General features: G+C 53.4%; 1 protein-coding gene across 1 annotated transcript; it reads right to left on the minus strand.

The window, feature by feature from the left end:
* Positions 1–7,298: 7,298 nt before the first annotated feature.
* Positions 7,299–10,652, minus strand: OPRD1 (opioid receptor delta 1). The gene is made up of 2 exons (XM_012524134.3): positions 10,286–10,652; positions 7,299–7,840 (listed from the first exon to the last, which is right to left on the minus strand). The coding sequence occupies exons 1-2, from the start codon at positions 10,650–10,652 to the stop codon at positions 7,299–7,301; spliced, it is 909 nt and encodes a 302-aa protein (XP_012379588.2).
* Positions 10,653–14,831: the final 4,179 nt, after the last annotated feature.

Raw genomic sequence — 14,831 nt, forward strand, 5'->3', positions numbered from 1 at the left:
CGGAGATCCGAAGAGGGCAAGGGTGGTGTGGGAGGTGCAGTCAGAGAATGCTTCCGGGAGGCAATCAGGGGCTGCAGACACTGACACATACCAGGGCTCTGCCCTGCTCTGCCCCTTGGGAGAACTGCCTGCCCTCGGCAGTTCTCCTCTAGTGGGTCCCCTTCTTCCTCCAGGGGAGCGTAAGGTTGCAAGCAAGCAAGTTTGGGCTTAGGCTCCCAGAATCCTTCCCATTTGGAAAGGGCCCGAGGGGTCAGCTGGATTTGCCAGGCAACTGGGAGCCACCAAAGGTTGAAGGTAGAGTGTGTTTTCCCCATTGATAAGAAGGTACCATAGTTAGCACGCACAGTTGTAGTCTCACTGAGTCCTCAGGAGAATTCTGGGAAGTTAGCTTTTAAAATAATTATTACCCTACTTTACAAAAGGAAAGTAAGGCCCAGAGTGACCATACAGATATGCTTTCCATTTGGGCAAACACAAAAGTGAATTAAAACATCTGCACCTCACACATAAGTCACACAATCATACTCTCAGACACATAGTACAAACACAAACACCTTGAGTCAACCCCCCTCCCCACCCTGGGCAGCCCTTATCCCTGCCCTCCACAGTCCACAGTTGGGGGTTGCTGAGATTCCAGTCTGGGTCAGGGCCCAAGCAGTCCCCAGGGTGGGCAGCCCCTGGCTGAGGTCTTTCCTGACACTGGGTCCCTGGAGGGAGGTGGCCCCAGGAGCAGACGAGGGGCTCGAGGCCCAGAAGCCCTAAAGGCCTGGGTCCCAGGTAATGGGGAGGCAGCTCTTGGGCCAGGAAGTAATTCCTGTCCAGAGCGGCACTTAGAAACAAGCAGCCAGCAACTATGGGAGGAGCACGCTGAGGAGGCAGAGGTCTAATGCCCACCCGAGGGGCTGCCTGGGATGCACGCCGAGGCAGCTTGGTGCCTCTGTGGCCAAAGGCAGGGGCACTGCAGGGGCGGGGAGTGGGGGGGGGAGGTTGGAGTGGAGTTAGTGGGAGCCCCAGGAGGCAGGTGGTGTAGGCAGGCCCTGGAGGTCCAGGGCATGTGGATTAGGGTGGAGGGGACACAGCAAAGAAGCTGCTGATCTGGGTAGTAGGGAGAAGGGAAGTCCAGAGGCCTGGTTTGATTTGGGCCATGCTCTGGGAAGTGGCTGCAGCTGCCACATGTGCCTCTCACATCAGGCAGCGTTGCACCTCCCTGAGATGGGGTCTGAGGTAGGGCTTAGCTTTCCCCTCAGTGTGAGCAGGCAGGTCTACATCTCTCTCCAGACACCCACCCCCATCCAAAGGTGGCGTGAGCAAACGAAGCAGTCAAACGTGCAGATACTGAGAACAGTGTTCACTTTATTGGGAAAAACAGAAGGTTGGATCCTTGGTAAGTATGCGACCTGGGGTACCAAGCAGGCAGGTGTTTGAGTCACGCTTGGTTTTTGACCTGCCCGATTTCCTCACTCTCAAAATAGGATAGTCTGGATTATACCAGATCCCCAGGCATCCTTTTCCCTGCCCCTGAAAAACGCCAGGGGGCTTTACCAACAGATTTCTATTTCTGGAATCAGTTTTCTCCCCGGCTGGCAGAGCCCTCAGAAGCCATCAACTCCTACTCCTCTCCCTCCATCATAAAGAGGCCCAGAGAGGGACAGAGACCTTCCCAAAGTCACACAACAAGGAAATAGACGATGGAGAGTCAAACAGACGCACCCTGACTCCTAGAATGGGACTCGTTCCAAGAGGAGATTCTAGAAGCTGTGCTCCATCAGATGGATGTGACCTGCAGTATCACTCACCAATGGATTCCATCCCCATGACCCAGACATTCAGGCCAGAAGACCCAGACCTGTTCCACCCCGAGACCCTGCCTTCCTTCCAAGCTGTCCTCCCCTGCTTGGGTCCTTAGAAGGGCAGTCCTAGTAAGAAAACAAAAGGGGACAAGTAAGTATAAGGTACTTGGGAGAAGACACCTTGAAAAATGCTTCTCCAATGCAGGCTGTCCCGCCTTCTGAAACTCAAGGAGATGGTTAAAGGGGAAAGGCCTTTGCTCCTCCCCCTCCCCAGCATTAAGCATCATGGGTCAGAGCAGGTATAACCGACATCATTAGATACTACTTCAAAGCTCCATTTATTGAGCACTCACTATGCACTGGGCACTTTGCTCATCCACTCAATACAGCGACTACAGTGTGCCAGATGCTGGGAATACTGCCATGACCAAATCAAGCAAATTCCCTCACTCACAGCCTCTTTCTGTAGCTTCACAATTTCTTACCAGGTAAGCACTGTCATCCATGTTTGAGGAAATGGGCTCAGAGAGTGAAATGACTTGCCCAAGGTCACATGGCAGAGAAGGGGCACACAGCAGAAAAAATTACAGAACAATTAGGACTTCCGAGACAGGGAGGAAATGGATGGGGAGATGGACCTGCCAAGGTCACAGCAGTTTCTTGGGTAGCTGGCATGTGCCTTTCCTGCCCAGATGGTGAGGCCCAGAAGCTGGCACATGGAATCCTCAGTCCACGACCATGAGACTAGATGTGAGTGCTTCCCACTGTCCTAGGTGTAATCAGAGAGGTTCCCCTTGAGAGGAGGAGGAAAGGGGGAAGCGGGCTTGACAGTCCTCGGAGGGGATCCTATTTGGGTCTGCCTCTGACAAGTCATGTCGCCTTGGGCGAGTCATTCCCCTCTCTGTGCTTCAGTTTCCTCACCTGTAAAACAGGGGCAATAATGCCTACCTCCTAGCCAGGCTGGGGAGATTAAGCGAGTCTCTTAGTGTTAAACGAAGGTCCCTGGGCAAGTGCTTTCTACTCTGGGCAGGGCTGTGCACCAGGGGGGCTCATCCCCAGGGCAGGTGACCTGACTCCGGCTCCATCAGGCTGTTCGCCTTGAGCTCCCCCCGCCACCCCGAGTCCATTTTGAATTCCCAGCCAGAACCACTCGGCTGGCCCAGTCTCCTGTTTCCCAACATCTGCGAGCTCAGAGTGGGGGGACCAGGCCCTGACTCTCATCGCCTTCCCCTCCCCAGCTCCCAGCTCTACGTATTCAGTGCCCAGAAAGGAATTCGAGGAGCGCTCACGTGTTTGTGAGTGAGTGCTGGGGCCAAAACCTACGGGGGTCACTTTCTAGGGATTTGTGAGCCTCCGGGGCTGGTTCTCTGCCGGGATCTGCGACAGGTGCCAGGCCCTAGGCTACAGATCTGTTGCTGATGTCAGGAGAGGCGCTGGACTTTGGGCTGCCACCCAGCAGATGCCCAGCCTGGACTGTTGCTCCTCCAAGCGTCCTCTCAGGATCCTGGTGGCCCCTCTCCATTTGAGAAGCATTTCAAATTCCAACCAGGCACACTCCCTAGAGGGCTGCTGCTGGTACCGCTGTAATTATTAGAGAAGAACCCTGAATTTGACCCTTCTATGTTCAGGCACTGCTAACAAATGGCCAAGACCAGGACTCTTACTAGAGCCTGAACATCGTATTAGACTGGTCCATTCTCTCATCTTGGACCTAGGAGGAAACAGAAACTCAAAGAGGTTAAGTCCCTTGCTTGGGTCACACAGCCAGTTGGCTTCAGAGCAGAGATTTGAAGCCAAGTTTGGGGTCTTCCCAGGCCATGAAAAAGACAACGTGAGGGCTCTGGTTTACTCCTCCTGCAATCCCCCACCCCCAACCTCTCTTATGACTCTTGACATTATCCATCACTCCCTCCCCCTGGGAACGCCCTCCTCCTCCAGTTTCCATGGCAGCACATTCTCCCCATCCTGCCTGATTCTCCAGAGTTTCTTACTCCCAAAGGTGGCTCCTCCTGAGTCTAGGAAAAAAGGGGATCACCAGGCTGGGTTCCCAACATCTCTTCTCTCTGCATCACTACCTCTGAAAGCTCATCCACTTTCCCCCTCAGTCTCGAGCTCTGACCTTGCATCCCCCCTCCACTTTTGAGTAATAACAGCTACTTACCATGTGCTAAGGGCTTACTTATATGCTGGGCCCTAAATGTACATTATCTCATTAAATCCTTACAACAACCCCATGTGCAAGTCCACTTTACAGATGAGAAAACTGAGCTCAGAGAGGGAAAGCCAAGGTCTGATTTCACCCTTAAACACTACTTCTATTACATCCAGCAGAGATATGAAACTGTAGGGCACTTTGAAACTAGGAACAAAACCTTCCCTCCCACCCTCTGGAGAGGAAGGAATGGGAATTTGGGGGTGACAGGGAGGACGACCAGACTCACTCCGCAGTTCTGAGGGCCCTGTGCCGATCGAGAATGATTAGTTTGGAGCTTTAAAATGTACCCTGCTCAGCACATTTTGAAATGTGAAGTTAGAAGAGCTTCAGAAGGAGCGAAAGTTTGTGGAAAATTGCCCTTTTCTTCAGATTCCCCCCCCCTTTTTTTTTTTTTAGGAGGTACCAGGGATTGAATCCAGGACCTTGTTCAGAGGAAGCAGGTGCTCAACCACTTGAGCTACGTCTACTCCCCTCCACTTGGTTTTAAGTCTTCAAAAATTTCACCCCAGGTTTCGTGCTGCTAAGGTCCTTCTATTTCAGTGATGCCTGGAATTGAGTGGAAACTAGACTCTCGAGTTCCACCGACCTGAGTTCTGCCACTAACAGGCTCAGTGACCCAGGGGTGAGTAGCTTGGCGCTCTTGGAGTTTCAGTTTTTTTTCCTGTCTAAAATGGGAAAATACCACTTCTCCCACAGGGTTGTCATGAGGATCGAATGAAAGAATGTGCATAAAGTGCTTGGCACAGAGCCTGCCACACCGAAGTACTCAGTTAAGCCCTGGGCTCAAGTGGGGCCTGCCATGCACAAGAACATCTTCACGCGCTGTTGCGTCACACTGTCCTCTCTTTTTGTAGGCCCCCAACCCTATTCCAGAATTGCTGCAAACGCATTTCAAAAGAAAGCTAGAAGAGGCACTTCCCTGTGACACCCTCCCTGGGGCCCTCTGTCACTATTCTTATCACACTGAGGTGCAATTGTCTGCTTCTGCTTTTACCTCCCAGCATGGGCTTGGACCTTCTGAGCCCAGGGCTGTCTGACTTGTTTCTGAGCCCCACTACACATGCACAGCTGGGAATGAAGCAAGAGTCAATCCAAGTTTACTTTATCGTAAATGCATGACCCAGTCCCTGCTGACCCAGGACAAATTTATTTATCAGGAGTGGGGAAAAGCAACCAGCTCTCTGATATCCACAGGAGATGGCAGTGGGCAGGCCCAGAGCAGCCTCGAGACAGGCCTGTCCTGGGAGAGGCCCTGGCTCCAGCGTCACCTCCTTCAGGAGTCCTTCCCTGTTCCTAAATTGTCTCCCTTCCTGCCTTCTCCCCAAGCATCAACAGGAGGGGTCTCGGCTGATGAGGAGGGTCCACGAGGGTCCTCCGGCGTCTCCTGCCGGGCTGATCTCTTCTCCTCACCCTTCACGGACTCCATGGTCACAGGCTCCGTTTGAGTTATGAAGGTGATCTGGGTGGACTGGGATCCCCGGCTATAGTGGCCTGGGCTACGGTCCCACACCTGCCCAGCACTCAGGGGAGCCATTTCCAGGACGACTGTTCCCAGGTCTGGGGCTTCCAGGAACGTCACCCTGAGAAAGGGACTGTGCTTTGCCCGCTGAGAGCATCCTGCCCCCTGATCTGCTCCGCAGCCCATCTTGGTGCTAAGCCCTTGCCCCTTAAATGCTAGTTCAGTCCCTGCTGGAGTGACAGCCTCCCAGACAGGCAAAGGCTTTTGTTCCAAGGAAATGACTGTCAAAGAGAGAAGAGGTATATTGTTTCTTTTTTTTTGCCTGTTTGAAACAAAGACGTCAATTTCTTTCCATCTGTCCCAAAAAGGGAAGAAAATTAAATTTGTTTTTACAAAGGTGTCAGCACACTACTTCAATAGGGAGTCAAGGGTGCATGACTCGCAGCATCTGTGAGGGAGGGGAGAGGAGATGAGGCATGGGGGAGCACAGGGAGCAGGGACAGACCCGGATCTGGGAGCAAAGACCTAGGAGGGCCTGAATAAAACGACGAATGAAGAGAAAATCTATGCTCTGCTCCCAGCGGGGGGACCCACCCTCAGCAGCTGGAAGGGGGCAGTCAGGGAAGGTTGGGGAGCCAGGGGGGAACCGAAGAGCCTGGGGAGGAGACAGGGCGCACATGCTGAGGCCAGAGTCTGCGCTGTGAAAGCCTTCTCTCCCCCTACCCGCAGTTCCTTCAAAGCCAGGTCCCACCGGGGCGGTTCCAGCGCCTATAGGACACAAAAGGCACAGCCAGATGTCGGGAAAGGGGGAGGAGGATTTCTTCCTATCAGTCCCAGGAGCCACTTACCATCCATGGGGCTCTAACGCACGTAGCTCTGTCTTCGAGCACCCGGGCCGGAGAAGCTAGGGCCCTGGGGGCTCCGGAAAAGTACACTCACCCTCTGGAAGCAGAAGCACCGCCCCTCTACCCTTTCTGGGGCCGCAGCCCACCATCACCCCTCAGGAGCAGTGGGGCCTCCTGGCTCCTTAAAACTCGGGGCTGGGACCCTACCCCATCTGCGGCCCTGTCTGGCTACCTTATCTTAGGGCCGCTGGAACGGAGCGCTTGGGACACAATCCCGATGCTGGAGCCCCGCCCGTTCCAAGGAGACGACTGTCGAGGGCAGGAGTTATATTGTTCCTCTCTCTTTTATAAGAAGATAAAGATGCCAAGTTGGACCCTCACTGTGGCGAGCCCGCCCCCTGCTAGAACTCGGGGCTGGGACCCTACCCCACAGTTGAAGCCCTACTCCACTGCACGCGGATTCCATCTCGCCCCTCCCCGCTGCAAAGAGGCCCAGTCTTGCAGCTCCATTCTCAAGCCACCGTCCCCACCACGGCCCCCTCTCCGCTCCTGGGCCGCCGGGTTCCTTCTAGTCTAAGGCGGGACCCACACTCGCGCAAGCCCCCGCCCCCCACTTCCCGCCAGGACCTTAACTGAACTTGCCACGGGTGTGGCCCGGCTGCACTGCAGGGGCCCTATGTCGGGGCCCAGTTCTAGGTCCCACTCCCCCTGGGTCGCTAGTTCCCCGAACCCCGCCCAGGACCGTGCACCCAACAGCGGCACCGCCCCACCGCCCTGCCCTCCGCCCCGCCCCGGGCCAGAGGCTCTGGCCACCCCCGAGGCCCAACGTCAAGGCCCCCGTAGGCCCGGCCCTCTTCTCCACCACAGTGGCCCTATCTGGCGGCCCCGAGCCTCGGGCCCCACCACTGCCGCATCCCCTCGCCCCATCAGAGCTCGGCCTGGCCTCCAGGCCACCTCGGAGGGGCGCGCGGGGGGCCGGCCGGGCCTGGTCAGGCAGCGGCGCCCCCGCCGGGGCCGTCGGACGGGGTGCAGGCGGAGACCCGCTCGCGGGCGGTGGCTTGGCGCGCGCGGCCGAAGCTGCCGGGCTCCGGGCGGCCGCAGGGCGCGCGGCAGAGCTGGCGGAAGCAGCGCTTGAAGTTCTCGTCGAGGAAGGCGTAGAGCACGGGGTTGAGGCTGCTGTTGGCGTAGCCGAGCGCGATGCACAGGTGCAGCGCGGCCACCACGAGCGGGTCGCGCCGGTCGATGTCCACCAGCGTCCAGACGATGACGAAGATGTGGATGGGCGCCCAGCACACCACGAAGGCGCCCACGACCACCAGCACCATGCGCGTGATGCGCCGCAGGCTGCGGTCCTTCTCCTTGGAGCCCGACAGCAGGCGCACGCTGCGCAGGCGCAGCAGCATGAGGCCGTAGCACACCGTGATGATGAGGATGGGCAGGACGAAGGCGAAGAGGAACACGCAGATCTTGGTCACCCTGTCCCAGTACCAGCTGGGGCTGGGGAACTGGAGCGTGCACACCACCGCCCCGTCTGGGCCGGGGAAACAAGGACAGACAAACAGGGTGTGAGGGGTCTGTGTGCCCAAGGGACCCCGCCTGCCCCCTTCCCCCGGCAGCTTGGTCGAGTCCCACAGCCTCTTCCCAACCTTTTCCCAAGGACTGCCTGGAATGTCCTCCATTGCTTCTGTGCCTGGTGAGCTCCTGTTCACCCTTAAAGACCCAGCAGGACTGGCCCTCATCAGGGAGGGCCTTTCTAGGTACCCTCTCAGCTCCTTTATAAGCCTGGATGTCCGTGGATGGCAGGAATGGCATGTTAGCCCCGCCCACTAAGTGCCAGTCATTGTGATCACTCAAAAGGCCCCCACCCATTTCCAAACTGGCTCCAGTGGGAGCAGAACTTCTAAATTTGGCTGAAAGATTACGGAATTAAGAGGAGGATTCAGGTCCTACGAGCAGTGTGGTGTGACCCTGGTCAGATGACTCAACCTCATCAAGCTTCAGTAAAGTGGGAATAATAACAGTACCTACACGTCACGGGGTTGCTGTGCAGAGTAAATGGGCTAAGGCACACAAAGCGTTCAGCATGGGGGGTTTCAAACCCTTGGCACACTCCTAAGGCAGAGGGGTAAAATATGTGGGAGCCCAAAGGTCAGGGCTAGGGTCAGGGTGGGAGGGAAGCTCCAGGGAGGCAGATCGAGGCTTCATGTCAGGAAGAACTTGTCCAGAGAAAGCGGAAGCAGTCAGGATGGAATGAGCTCCCAGGTCCGGCCTGAGCTTAGGGGACATTGTGGGATTCAGACACAGGGCTGAGTGCGGCTGGCCCAGGGGATTCCCAGGATCTCACAGCATTCTGGGATTCGGGGAGTCACTCAGTGGCCTTGGAGCCTGAGAGTTTTGAGAAGGGGGCTTGAGATGCATGCCCTCAGCCCACAGACAGTGGGGGCCCACAGGACACCACGTAGGCAGGACCCCCAGGAATGATTTAGTTCAAGATCTTCAGGGTACAGATGGTGAAACCACACCCAGAGAGGAAGAACACTTGCCTGAGGTCACACGGTGAGTGGCATACGGAACAATAAGGGCTGATGGCACACAATGGGGAGTGTCTGTGTGGGAGTGTGCAAGGGTGGGGAGGAGGAGGCCCATCTGGTCCAGCTCCCAGCAGGGCTGCAGTTAATGACCCATACGCTGAAGGCTGACACTGAAGAACAGGCCCTGGCAGCTGAGGCAGGATGGATGGATCAGGCGCTGATGCTGTGTGAGGGCAGAGGGGGCTCTAACCTTCTGAGGGCCAAAGGTGACTAAGAAGCCCCTCACCAAGCCTGCTCCCCTCTCCCACCTGCAGCATTGACTCTGCAAACCTTCACCCCACCTGAGGGGCAGAGGGAGCAACATATCTGGAGGCAGGAATCTTGAGCCCATTCCACCAGATACCTTATTATGTGACCCTAAGTAATCCACTTGACTTCTCTGATTGTCAGTTTTCTTAAAGTCAAATGGAAGTAGGAGACCGTGCAGGATTAACCATGCTAACAGCTACTAGTTTTTGACAATAAGGTGGCCTTTCCTACATGTTTTATACGTATTTGTTTCTTTAAGTTCAACATTCCACGATAAAGTGTGGCTTAGATGGATTAATTAGGCACTAGTATTTTTGGCCCCCTGCTAGACTATGTTTCTTGCTCCCTTCCATTAAATTGGGGGGCCATGTGAACAGCCATCACTAGGAAGGAATGGGCCATAACATTTAAGAGCGGGTGTGCTTTCTTCCTATTCCCTCTCCATATTCATCTGATGGGCTGGATGCCGAGGAGTCAGTGGAGGATTCTGAAACCACTGGTTGCATCCTGGATCCCTTTAAGATTGTGCAGAATAGAGCTCCCCCTCCTCCTCTTGCTCACATGGTATTATGATATAAGTGAGAAATAAATTTCTACTGTATTAAGCCACTGAGTGTTGGGGATTGTTTCAGCAGCTATCTGAGTAATACAGGAGTTACTACAATATTACCATTTTACTCTGAGGAGATGTACCTATCTATCCACTCGGCAGAAGACTGGGCCTTGCTGTGGCCATCTGGACCAAATTGGGGAAGGTTTTTGGGTTGGAGCTGCAGATTTTGCAGCCTCCACTGCTCACGAGTCACCCTCACCCTACTGGACATCCATCTCTCTCCCTGGAGGTCAACCATGCACATACTCCTGGACAGCTGCCAATGTGCCCATAGACCAGCCATCCATAACATCACTGGCCAACCATTCATACATTCTCCTTGGCGAGCAACCCATACAACCACGGACCAGCCATTCATCCTCTCAAGTGTCAACCGTCTATAATTCCCCATTGGCCAGCCATTAGCCAGCCAGCCATGCTTTCACTGATGGGAGATCCACACCTCCACATTGAGCCACCTACACCTAGTGACCAAAAAAGCCATAGAGGCCCATTTGTTACCTCCTGTCCCTCACTCACTCACCCCGGGGGTGGGTCACAGCCATGACCATGATGGGCACACCAACACCTGAGGCCAGGACCCAGATGCAGATATTTATCAGCTTGGCCTTGGCAGGTGTACGGAAGTCCAGGGCCTTGATGGGGTGGCAGACAGCGATGTAGCGGTCGACACTCATCATGGTGAGTGTGAAGATGCTGGTGAACATGTTGTAATAGTCAATGGAGAGCACAGCCTTGCAGAGCAGTTCTCCGAAAGGCCACGTCTTCATCAGGTACTTGGCACTCTGGAAGGGCAACGTGCTGGTGGCCAATGCATCTGCCAAGGCCAGGTTAAAGATGTAGATGTTGGTGGCCGTCTTCATCTTGGTGTACCTTGGAAGGAAGTGCATGTATAATTGTTCCCATTGCACAGATTTCAATTTCACATGAAACTCAGGGAGGCAAAGTGACTTGCCCAAGACCACAGAAAAGACAACAGCAGAGGCAGGACTTGAACCCAGAACTATCTGACTCAGCAGCATTCCTTTCCACTATGGATGTAAAAGGATTTCTGTGGCTTTGGGTAACTTTGATGGAAGTTATCTTAGGAAAAATCCTTATCTTCTGAGAGGTGCCAAGCAATATGGTTAAAAATAAAACTAGGCTCCAGAGGAAAGCAGATCAGAGTTCTAATCCTGCCTCTACTCCTTATTAGCTGAGTGGCTCTGAGCCAGTAAGTTGAACTTCCTGAGCTTCAGTTTCTATAACTGTAAAATGAAGGGTGATACTTGTACCAACTTCACAGGGTGGATATGAAAATTTAGTGAAAAAATTTCACTTAGTCCTGAGCCTGATGAATGACATGGTAAGAGCTCAGGCCATCACAGCTGTTGTTATTCTTCCTTTATGAGGAATAAGGCTGGGGGCTAAAGAGGGACCTGACCCTCTGGCCTCTGCCCACTGACCTAGCCTTCTGGAAATATGATTGGCCAACTCGGGAAGGCTCTTTGCTTGGAGCACCAGCTGGGGCCTTGGAACCCCCGGGTGTCCTCCACGTAGCCCAGGGCTCCTAGTCCTCCCTGTGTTCCCATTCAGCTTTCTTATCCCCATGCAGCTGGGCTCACCCTTCTGTAGAAGTAGCAGCACATCCCCCTCCCCACCCACAGTGGTGCAGGGAAGGGGAGCAGCTGATATAATATTATGCATCTAAACTGGGGCATGAGCCCAGGTGTCCAGGGCAGATGCCTGCAAACCAAGCCTTGTAGCCAACACTCCCCAACATCCCTCATGCTCTATGTTGAAGCACAGCTGTAGAACCACAGCCAGCCCCTTGTTTGGCAAACATTTACAGTCTGGCCCCTTCTGCGCCAGGGCTGGGAGCCTGGAAAAGACTACATATACCAGACTGTCTCAGTGCAGGGTGACCACCACTGAAACACACAGGTACACTGAGGCAGGGGGAAAGACTTCTTCCATGCACCAGGAATGGTCTGGGAAGCACATTGACTTCCCAGTTGCACAAGTGACTCATTGTATTTCAGAGCAGGAAGGGCTCTGAGAGAGCAAGAGGATTGTTTTATACAGTGTGGCCTAAGAACTGCCTTTGGAATGACCTGAAATGCCTGTGAGAAATGCTGATTCCTGGATCCCATAAAACTTAATCTCTGCAACTGAGGCCTGGGAATCTTCATCTTTAACAAGGCTCCCTCCCCCCACAAGTGATTCTTATGAACTCTAAAATTTGAGAATCACTGATGTAGCCTAAGCTCTATTGGGAAGAGCTGGGGAGACAAACCAAAGCCCATCACTCACCCAAGTTCACACAGTGACAGTGGCACAGCCAAAGCAGGTACATATTAAAGATCTCCTGACTCCCAGACCAGAGCTCTCTTTCCGCTTTCCCACACACTGACTCTCCTTTCAACGATGAGCGCTCAGTATGCTTTGAATGACTGAATGAACTCACGTAGGCTAAGGCTATTCCTTTATGAAGTGACTGATTATGAGGGGTTTGGGGGAAAAAAAGGGAACTCACTCATTGTCCTCCAGGGCCAGCATCTGTCCCATTCCCTCCCAAAATAGCTGCCATTTGCACTGAGGCTGGAGAAGCAAAAAGTTTTGCTCAGAGACAGCAGAATTGCAAGTCTCGGGAAGTGTGTCTCCAGCGGGGTGCGGGATCACAGCTGTGTGGGAGGCGGTCTCAACCCCACAGCTGACTCGTCTAATTTTTCTTCGCTTACGCAGAACAATTAGAGGCTGTTCTTTGCCTGCTATTTTGATTTGTGAAGGATCCTTCAGTTTCCCCGGGGGCTGGGATGCTGGGAAAAGGGTGATGGCTGAGCATTACAGCACTGCCTGCCTGCGGGCAGCGCCGGAAACTCGCCTCCCCACAGGCCTTCCTCCCCCTCCCCCTCTCCCTCAGCCCGGACAGGCACCGGCTGCCCAGCCCAGTCCTGGCGGCCTCTTTGGCGCTCCCCTCTCCAGCCCCAAGACAATTGTGCTGCTCCCCTGCTCTTGACCTCCCACCGGCTCCCCTAAGTTCCCTCTGGGTTCTACAAGCTGGTCGCTGACCACCCCCTGGCTTGGCCCCCAGTGCCTTCCCTTTAGCCGATGTCCTCGCCCACCCCCCACGGGCCTCCTTGTTGTTCCTTGGACACGCCAAGCCCACTCCCACCTCAGGGCCTCTGCACTTGCTGTTCTCTCTTCTTCTCAGTTCACTGAATTAAAGACTCTATTCAAATGCCATCTCCTCAGAGAGCTCATCCCTGATCACCTTATCCAAAGTGCCCCTCTCCTGCCATCACTTTCCAGCTCCTGAAACCGCTACATTTTCCTTTATTGCACAAACCATCAACTGCCTTGCATTTGTGTTCTTTCCTATTCATTTGTCTCTCTCGACCACCTAAGCTGTCCCTGAGGGCAGGCACTTTGTCCATTTTGTTCCCTACTATGTCGCCGGGCCTACCAAGAGTGCCTAGCCTACCAAATAGCAGGTTCTCAAGAGATAATATGTGTTGATGGGTGTCTAAATCCAGGCCTCATCTGCGCTCTCGGGCATCACTGCAGCAGCCTCTCTTCCCCACAATTCATCACCCACATAAGCCAGGGCGCTCACTCTAAAAGGAAAGTCTGCTCAGGACAGGGTCCTGCTTACTACTCTTCTGTGGCTCCCCATCACCATCCTGGAAGCCTCCTTCCCTACAGTACCTCCCCATGTCCAGCCACAACCGTGGTTCCTCAGACTGTCTAGCATGCCACTATACCGGTTTGGTGGAGATCCTTCCAAACCATATATATGGATACAGTTTTAAAATAAATTTTATTTCTGCAAATGTAATACAATTACATAGTATAAAAAAGTCATACAGTACTAGAATGAACAGTTGCCCCATCCCCCAACCTCCTCCTCACTCCTCCTCACACTATGGGAATCTGTCCTGATTCCCATAGGCAACCACCTTTAAGGTGTTAACTATTCTCCCAGTGATTATCTCCACAATTCTAAATAACATGCTTCATCACCTATTTCTTGGTTTATCAATTTTAGATGGTATCTGTAATCAGGTAAGCTATGTGTGGTAGTTTGAATTCTGTACCCAGAAAAAAGACATGTTCTTAGCCTTAATCCACTCCTGTGGGTGTGAAGCCATTGTAAACAGGGCCAAGTTGAAGACGTATTTTTAGTTAAGGTGTGGCCCAACTGACTGAGGCTGGGCTTTACTGCTGTCACTGGAGGCCTTATGAAGAGAAAGCCACGTGGAGGAGCAGCAGGAAGTCGACTGAACTTGGAAGAGAAAGAAGAGGCCACCATGTGTTTTGCCATGTGACAGAAAAGTCAAGGCCAAGGATCGCTGGCAGCCAGCCCCAGACCACCGGTCTTCAGGGAGAAAGCATCGCCTTGCTGGTGCCTCCATTCTGGACTTCTTGCCTCAAAACCATGAGCCGATAAATTGTTCAAGCCAACCCATTTTGTGGTATTTGTGATCACAGTGGGGAAACAAACACATTAGGCTATGTAGCAGTAATAATCCCAAAACCTCAGTGGCTTAACAAAAGAAAACTCTCTCTCTCACTCCAGTAGGGTCCATTCGGGGTCTCCAGAACAACTATATTCCATGAGGTCACTCCAGGCTATTTCAGGCGTGTGGGCTCTGCCATCTTCATCCAAGCCCTCAGTCACCACAGCAAGAGAAGAGGCAGGTACGGTGTCACCTTAGCTTCCGCCTAGAGGTAACACATCACTTCCACCTGAAGCCCACCGGCCAGAACAGGCCATGTGGCCCCGCCCAGCTGCAAGGGGCTAAGAAGTGCAGTCTTCCATGTGCCCAGAAGCAAGTAGAGCCCAGCATTAGTGAGCACTAGTCGTGTCCCTCACAACTCCCTGTTATGGTTGATGAGGATTAACTTTTTTTTTTTTTTACCACCCACCATCCTTCAATATAGTTTTTCATAATTTTTAGGTAAATTGGTATTCAAGGTTTACTTTTTTTTTTCCCCTTTCAGGGTTTACATTGTTATGCCTTTGTAGACACTGCCCACTGCTGAGCCAAATGTAGATATGGTCCACTACTGAGCTATAATTATACTTA

The sequence above is a fragment of the Dasypus novemcinctus genome, chromosome 9 (genome assembly GCF_030445035.2).
Source record: "Dasypus novemcinctus isolate mDasNov1 chromosome 9, mDasNov1.1.hap2, whole genome shotgun sequence".
Taxonomy (NCBI): domain Eukaryota; kingdom Metazoa; phylum Chordata; class Mammalia; order Cingulata; family Dasypodidae; genus Dasypus; species Dasypus novemcinctus.

What these genes read in the sequence shown, in the direction of transcription:
- OPRD1 (XM_012524134.3), bottom strand. Translation starts at nt 10,652, where the DNA reads ATGCACTTCCTTCCAAGGTACACCAAGATGAAGACGGCCACCAACATC. An exon ending in GGCTGTGACCCACCCCCGGG is followed by an intron (nt 7,841 to 10,285) that starts GTGAGTGAGTGA and finishes TCCCCGGCCCAG; the next exon opens with ACGGGGCGGTGGTGTGCACG.